Raw genomic sequence first — 9118 nt, 5'->3', positions numbered from 1 at the left:
GAAAGAGCTGAAAGTTAATTAAGTTCTATCCTAGTTAACTAGATGAAGAACAAATTAAAAACAATAGTCCAAAAAGTTTAATTAAAAAGGAAAAGTTTAATTTATTATTTTATAATAATTATCAACATTCCAAGATATATACATGTAATTTTCTAGTTCACCTGGCCCTTATTATTTTATTTCAGTTTACATATATAGCTAAGATTTTTTCTGTTTTGAAATTATTGAAACTTATGGTTTGACATTGACTATTTTACTAGCTAGTGGATAAATGATCATGTCCTACTGTTAGCTAGCAACAGCAAAGTAATTCAACAGCAAAATAATATAATAGACTAACCACAAAATTTAACCATAAAAGGACAATTCACTATTGCTTCCAATCTCCAAAATTTAATCATAAAGAGACTAACCACTATTTTATGGAAGGCATCAGTTGAAACAGTATAACTTTCTAGCCATATAACCAATCAGATGTAAATTGCTGATATAAATAGATTAGAGAAGTAATTCAAAGCTCAATGAGTTAAAGAACATATAATAGTAATTTTACCTCCCTGTATGCACAAATGCATTGAAGAAGTGGCTCCTTAGCCTCGAGGTTACTGTTTCCTTCCTGCTTTGCAAAATAACACCAAAAATTATTTTTGTACCTCATAAAAGTAAAATCCTAGATATGTACTAAGGCTTAGAAACTAGTTTGAGATATGTACCATAAAATTGTTCTATTGCCATCATGCTCTGCAAGCCTAAAACTTAATTTCTTACAGCATAATTAAGTTATTTTCTTTCTTTTTATTTCTTTGCTTTGGCTGACAAATGTCTAGTAAATAGAGAGACAGTCCATCAAAAGTAGATATCACAGAAATTAAGTTTTAGAAAAATTAGATACAAAAAACCAGCGAGAAGATGAAGGAACAGCCACTAAGTTCATGAATCAAATTCTACTTGTCCTTAAAGCAAGAACTAGAATAAGTCAAGGGCATTATCATTAAATTGGCCCTTCTACTCTAAGTCTAACAATTCATTCATTAAACAAGAGAATTTAGTATGCAAACTTGACCAACCAGAAATAATAAAACCAACTAGAAATTTGGTTAAAGCATTTCATCGAACATGTTGAGTGCTATTAAAACTAAAAAGAAATAAGAGAATTTAATTAACCAGGAAAATCAGATTTGAAATGCACCAAACCGTCAATTACAAAAATTGAACAAAATTGAACCAGAAATCGAAAGAGCAAATGAAGAATTGAAAATCGCACAACTGCATAGAGGTTGATTGAATTGCTAGTAAAATTAAAATGAAATCAGAGAAACAAGGAGGGAAAAAGAATCTACTTACCCTTACAATATGTGATATGTGATAGGTGAATACGAAGATTTATCCCAGAATATAACAATCCTAACCTTTAACTTCAGTCTTTGAAAAAATCAAAATCATTATCAAATCAAATAGCTAAGGGTCGAGGAAGAAAATGAAGAATATAAAGAACCTTACCCCCAAAATTGAAGAAATCGGAAGAAGGAGCCTTGTCGGAAAAAGGTTCTACCAACACTCTTCCCGGTGGTGAATGGCGCAGCTAGCTTGAGTAGTAATTTCAATGGCTAAAAAATTTAGATGAGAGCGGGATCAGCGATATATTTTAAAATTGTAATTTTTTTATTTTTTTTTGTTAAAAAATAAAAAAAATTGGAGTTAGATCCTCTAATTTGTATTCTCTAAATTAAATTATTTTATATTTTAAAAAAATACTACAACAGTTCATCATTTAAAAAAATATCATTATTAATTTAATATTAAAAATAAAAAAATAAATTTCAATCACAGGAGCTGAAAAAAAGACAGAGCAAATTTTAGTTTGGACTAGTGAGCTATCCACTAGACCAACCCATTACAAATAGATTAAGGCCAACTTCTAAAACCCTGATTCACTTTTTTATTTTTTTTGTTCTTTTGACTATTAGTTAACCTAATCAACTTTAGTTCTTGTGCCGTCATTCTCTTATTCTCTTAAACATTTCTCTTAATCTCATATTTTCAATTTTCTTTTTCTATTCTTTGTCTAATAGTCATCTTCTTTTCATCAAAAGGTAAATTTCAAATTCTTTATATTTTTTATATAATTCTCTATGACTCTGTATCTTTTAATTTCATTGTTTTTTTTTTAATTACAAATTTTAATTCAAACAATTATGATTTAGGTATTAATTTAATTTTTAATCCTCTTTATAATTTTATATATTTTATTTTATTCTCAATTTATTAATACTTAGGGTAAAACACTCTGATAAATCAAAACCATGCAAATATTACATAGATTACTCAAAGACAAATATTATTCGATTGTCCCATTTATGTTACTGTATAAATCGAATTAGGGTTCATCAAATTTGAAATTCTAATAGTAAATCAAACTAGTCTATATCAATCTAGTAAGATTTAGGTAAATCGATACAAATAACTTCGATTTACTATGAAGCAAGTTGTCATATAAATCGAATCAGGAATCATATATATATATATATATATATATATATATATATATATATATATATATATATATATATATATATATATCGAATTATCTTAGCATATGAAAATTATGGGCTAAATCGATATAACTTGTATCAATTTATTATGGGTGAAGTCAAAACAACGTGCTCTCTTGGTAAATATAGTAACACAAATTGAGACATTCACATAAGTTTTTGACATTGGATGATCTATGTAATATTTGCATGACTTTGGTTTATTGGAGTACCTTACCCAAATCTTTATTACTTGTTTTTTTTATCTTTTATTTTATTATATGTATTTATATTGCATATAAATTTCTAAAGTGAATTTTTATCTCTACTCTTGAAATATGCTGTAGCTATCGTCATTTATTCCTATGTTAATGAATGAACCTGAGACACATTTGCCAATGACTTTGAAAGACAAATAAAATATAAATGCCATGATTAATTTATATCTATTCATGCAAAGAATTTTCATGTTGGTCTTGCAAAACTTGTTATGGAAGGAACAAAAATTCATGTCAAGGGCTATTTTTTCTTTTCATATTTTGCTACATAATGCAGATGCACATTACAAAAGATCACTGAGTTGGTAGCTGTTAAAATCGAATCCAAGAAATGCCACAAAGGAAAAAGCCTATACATCAATGGAAGCATCCAATCCATGCTTATTATCGCAAGCATTTCCTATTCTCTCTGTTTTAATCCATAACCATGCAAAAAATTTCTCTCATGATAAAACAAAAGAAAGAAAAAATAATGGGAACAAAACGTCAAAGAAACCAATGAATAATATTTACACCAACAAATTAAGTTTGGATCAAGAGAAGAGGAAATAAAGCCAACAATTTAATGACTATAATTAAAATAAACATTTAAATAAAGTCTAAAAATAAAAAAAAGAATATTATGTAAACATTTTTATAATTTTACTAATAATATAATAATACATTATCGAATTATTAAATCGTATTTTTTACAGCATAAATCCCTTAGCAAAATCTTCTTTTTCAACAGCTTTTGAAGGATTTTTGTTTGGATCATGGCAACCAGTGGAGCATATGAAAATAGAGTCAGGAACTATGATCATATATTTTAAGGAAAACCAACGTTTGGTTTTGAAGAGAGGCCCCACTTTAGACATTCGGATAAAGTCAAGAAAAGCCACTTCATCAGATTGTTCTTCTTTTCTACGGCCTGGAGTTGATATATGTGTTCTTTCAACCCCACAATGCACTGCTAATAATAATGATCCTGTAAGTTGAGACAAATTTTCATTCAACTAGATTTTCAAAAGTAGTAGTCTTTGAACAGTTGAGTGGAGTTTACTAATTGACTTTTGATGATGCATTAGATTAGTACAAATTTTTGTTTTATTTTTCAATTAATTTTGATATTCATGTTAATTAATCCTCAATTTCATCCCCAGTAGAAATATACGGATATTCATGTGAAATACTATATTAGAATTTCAGATTGCTTTAGAGAATGGGAGATATAATAGAACAAATATAAATATCCTCTTGATGTACTTTTGCTCACATCACATCACTTAGCTTGAGTTAAAAGCTCTCTTAATGGCCATCTAACTTGGATTGGTCTAGTAGTTAGTTTACTAATTTTCGCAAGTGTGGAGACTTTGAATCTCGCTTTGTGTATGCAGCAACTCATTGGCCAACGACAAACTTTTAAATAAAGTTCTGATCCGCGACAGATTAGTTCATAGTTTGCCACACTGAAAGATACCATAGGCAACCAAAAAAATCTCCCTATATGGCCAAATTTAGGTAAATAATCTGCTGTTGTTTCAAGGCATTAAATCTGACCCTTTATTCCTCTTGTTAAAATGTAGGTGTGGATTGATGGTAGAATAAATTCCATAAAGAGAAACCCCCATGATTCTGATTGTTCATGTCAATATTATGTCAACTTCTATCTTAACCAAGGTTCATTTGGTACACAAAGAACACTTAGCAAGGAAGTTAAAGTAATTGCATTGAATCAAATTTCAATCCTCCAGAAGATTGACCATAATAGTTTCTCTAAAGATAACTCTTCTAGGTGGGATTCATCAATGGACTGCTCCTCAGTACCCCAAAGTAAATTACTCTTGGGGAAATTCTTATCGGATATTTCATGGCTAGTTATTGCATCTTTTTTAAAGAAGGCTAAATTTGATGTAAGATCTGTGGATAACAAGATTGTGTATCAAGTTTTGGGAGGTAGTAATGCTAATGATTCTTACATAGATGTTGTGAATTTCAAAGTAGATGATGATGGCATTGTGCAATCCATGGTCTCTCAAATTGATACACATGATGCTATTAAAAGAATTGGTCATAAAAGATGTTATGATTATTCCCCTGAAGATGAGAAAGCAGATCCATCCTGTAATGTTGAGGGATTAAGGCGTTCGAAGCGACGGCATGTACAACCGGACCGGTACCTTGGTTGCGAGGTTCCTGTGATGGATGTTAGTACTCTTAGAACTTGGCCTCCCAAGATGAGTGTATCGAAAGACGAAGACAAAGAAGAAGAGCCTGTTCCATTAGCATGGGAGCCTTGCTTCCAAGAAAAGTGTAATAAACAAGATGTTAACAGTGGCAAGAAAATTGTAACGTACCAAAGAAGGAAGAAAAGAATGGAAGGGAAGTTAGGTGATGCAGATCAAGATGGAATTCAACCTCCAATTCTTGTTCTTCCTCCTCCCAAGAAAGATGAACCAATTCCACTTCCCCAGAGCCGTTATAATCTCAGGAACAAGCAAAACACGCAAGAAACCGGTGAGTTTTCTCTAAAATATTTGGCTATATTTAGTAAGATTTTAATTTTGATACACTATTAGTGTAATTTTACTTGTGTATTCGTAACCCCACCTCATCAAAAATAACTATCTTTTATGTTAGAGATAATAGAGAAAGACATTGAGATAATACAAAAACATTGAGATAATAGAGAAAGACATGAGACTGAAATGATGCATCTCTATAACAAATATTTCCAGTGTTTAAACAAATTTTAGCACAGAACATTGCAAAATTTCATCTGTCTTTCTATCTGTCTCATTTTCTAAACAAATACCTGTCTCATTTTCTAAACAAATTTATGTATCCCATTATCTTGAAAAGAGTCTTGTAGATCTTGTTTCGAGACTTTTGCAGAAAAAATAGTACAAACAGCAAATGAAAATTAAAAACAAGATTTTGTATCTTGAGTAATTTTTCTATGGTAAATAGGAAAAAACTTTGATGAGTTAACTTTTGATCCATACAATGTCTTCAATTTCAGGGAACGAAGAAAAAGTGGAAGAACTTTCTTCAAGAATCTATAGCGGTTATGGCGCCGCAAAGTTACACAAGAAGAAATCAGTTGATCTAGATGATATAGACATCGAACTTGGATGGGAAGGTTTAAGTTCGAAAAGAAGAGTTCAAGAGAAAAGAAACCACCATTCAAGTTCAACAACATATTCAAAAAGTAGTAGGAATCTTGATGATGAAGAAAGATCTTACAAAGACAGAACCTTAAACGCAGTTTCATACAAGGAAGTCATAGATTCATATCTGAGGCAAATTGAAGAGGCTTCTAATATTGAAAAAGAGCAACCAAGTATAAGGGAGCAGTGGATGGCTACAACAAGAGAATGTGAACAAAAGAATGAGATGGCAAAATCTCAAGTGGAGAAAGAAGAAATTTCTGAAACGGCTATGTTATGGAGAGAAATGGAAATGTCAATGGCATCAAGTCATCTTGTTGAAGAAACAAAGGTGAAGAAAACCAACACTCTTTGCTACATGTGTTCTATTATATATAAACTTTTTTTTCTTAATGCTTATGTATTCAGTTCAATTGTTGAATCAGGATTCAAGTTCAGATGCAGTTCTTGCTGAAACTACAGGAAACTGCAACAAAGTTTGCCAACATGATTATAGATCGGATGATGAAATTGGAATTTACTGCATTAGATGCGGCGTTGTTAGGGTCGACATCAAAGACGTCGCAACAGAATTTGTGAGTTGTTTTTCTTAATTGTGTAAATGAACATGTTTTTTCAAGGAATTATATTAAGGTGAAAATTCACGTCCAGTTGTCTTCCTGTAAAGTTGACAGCTGAGAATGGTTAGATAATTTGACAGGTTTGATTAAGTTATCATCTAACGATTCTTAATTGTACATGAGTTTCACCTCGTCATAATTGTATAAAGTAGCTTCATAAAAAAATCAATTTTCAGTTTTTCTACATAACTTTTATGTTTCTTTTTTCTTTTAAATTATAATATGACCTTGTTTATGTTGACAGTTGCCACAGAAAACAAGGCACAGGCAAGAGGAGAATCAGCGGAGTGATTCAGAGAAGCTGGAGGCTGAGGAAGACTCCAGCGACTCCAAGTTTTTCTCAACCGTTGATGCTTCTAGAGATGAACCTATGCATGAAGAAAATGGCAATGTGTGGGAACTAGTTCCAGATTTGAAAGCAAAAATGCATGTCCACCAAAGAAAAGCATTTGAGTTTCTTTGGCGAAACATTGCAGGGTCAATGGAACCATTACAAATGGAGTCACAATCCAAAAGCATTGGTGGTTGTGTGATATCTCATTCTCCGGGAGCCGGAAAAACCTTCCTCATAATCGCGTTTCTCGTCAGTTATCTGAAGCTTTTCCCAGGGAAAAGGCCATTGATTCTTGCTCCAAAAACTACACTCTACACATGGTACAAGGAGTTCCTCAAATGGGAGATTTCTTTACCGATTTATATCATCCATGGCCGCTCGTCGCAGAAGCAGTTCAAGGAGAATACCGTGTCCATTCCTGGCATTCCAAAGCCAACGAATGATGTAAAGCATGTTCTTGACTGTCTAACAAAGATTCACAAATGGCATGAGCATCCCAGTGTCCTAATCATGAGCTATACTTCGTTTCTTTCGCATATGCGCGAAGATTCCAGATTCTCTCACGGAAAGTATATGGCAAAAGTCTTGAGAGAAAGCCCTGGGATCTTGGTTCTCGACGAAGGGCACAATCCTCGCAGCACGAAATCGAGGTTGAGGAAAGTTTTGATGAAGGTAAATACAGAGCTCAGAGTTTTGCTCTCTGGAACCTTGTTTCAGAACAATTTCTGCGAGTTTTTCAACACGTTGTGCTTGGCCAGGCCTAAGTTTGTTCACGAAGCTTTATCAGAGTTGGATGGTAAATACCGGACGAATCAAAAGATTGCCGAGAAAGCAAAACATTTGCTCGAGTCACGGGCGAGGAAATTCTTCCTGGACCAGATTGCCAAGAGAATAAACTCAAGCGATGACGAAGACACGGAGCAGGGTCTGAATTTGTTGAAGAAACTAACAAATGAATTCATTGATGTGTATGATGTCGGCAACTCTAATATTACTATGCCTGGTTTACAGATCTATACATTGGTGATGAACACAACTGATATACAGTTCAAGATTCTGTTTGAACTGCACCAGAAAATGGGTGAGTGCCATGGCTACCCTCTGGAGTTAGAGCTTCTTATAACACTTGGATCAATCCATCCGTGGCTGGTGAAAACGGTGGAGTGCGTAGCTAAGTTCTTGAGTGTGGAGCGATTGAGGGAGTTAGATGAAGTCAGGAATGATTTAAAGAAAGGCTCTAAGGTGAGATTTGTTCTTAGCCTCATAAGCCGCGTTTTCGCGAAGGAGAAGATCTTGATCTTCTGTCACAACATTGCACCAGTGAAGTTGCTTGTGGAATTGTTTGAGAGAGTTTTTAGTTGGAGAAAAGACAGAGAGATATTGGTACTCAACGGGGAACTTGAATTGTTCGAACGCGGGAAAGTCATCGATAAGTTCGAGGATCCTCATGGTGTTTCGAGGGTGCTTCTTGCCTCAATCACGGCCTGCAGCGAAGGGATTAGTCTAACTGCGGCTTCTAGAGTGATCATGTTGGATTCGGAATGGAATCCTTCCAAGACGAAGCAAGCGATTGCGAGGGCTTTCAGACCGGGGCAGCAGAAAACGGTTTATGTGTATCAGTTACTAACTTCAGATTCATTGGAGGTAGATAAGCATAGGAGAAACAAATGGAAAGAGCGGGTTTCTTGCATGATATTCAATGAGGAATCTGCGGAGGCTCCTTCGCAGTGGCTAGCCGAGAATATTGAGGATGATGTGCTTAGAGATATGGTTGAGGAGGACAAGTCTAAATCATTCCATATGATCATAAAGAATGACAAGTATTCAGCAACTATTGATCGGTAATAAGTTGGTAAGAAACAATGCTGTCAATGCCGCATTCCTACTTTGATAGGTCGTAATTCGGTATTTTTATAAGAAAAAAGTACAGAGAGATAATGAAAATATTAAATAATATGAATAATGAATGTATGGAATATTTATTTTATTAGTTGTGTGAATGATTATTTTAATATTAATATTAAGATTTAAATATATAATTTAAAAATATAATGTATTTTAATTTAATTAGTAATTATTTATATTGTTCAAAAAAATTATTGATCTAATATAACTTTTTATAAATATTTTTTAGGATATAAAAATATAGGCTCGACAAAATAGAATAGCTGCGTATAGTTTTTAATAAAGACGTTTATACTTTGAC

The 9118-nt window shown here is 32.9% G+C and overlaps 1 protein-coding gene across 1 annotated transcript; it reads left to right on the top strand.

The window, feature by feature from the left end:
- The first annotated feature begins 1477 nt into the window (after window positions 1-1477).
- Window positions 1478-8757, top strand: LOC112717406 (SNF2 domain-containing protein CLASSY 1). The gene is given in 6 exon segments (XM_072204125.1): window positions 1478-1545; window positions 3505-3778; window positions 4375-5305; window positions 5811-6289; window positions 6384-6553; window positions 6840-8757. Coding segments are annotated over 6 exon segments (3840 nt in total).
- Window positions 8758-9118: the final 361 nt, after the last annotated feature.

The sequence above is a fragment of the Arachis hypogaea genome, chromosome 10 (assembly GCF_003086295.3).
Source record: "Arachis hypogaea cultivar Tifrunner chromosome 10, arahy.Tifrunner.gnm2.J5K5, whole genome shotgun sequence".
Lineage (NCBI taxonomy): Eukaryota > Viridiplantae > Streptophyta > Magnoliopsida > Fabales > Fabaceae > Arachis > Arachis hypogaea.
Note: the sequence above shows the minus strand (reverse complement) of the source record. Positions and strands in the feature narration are given on the sequence as shown.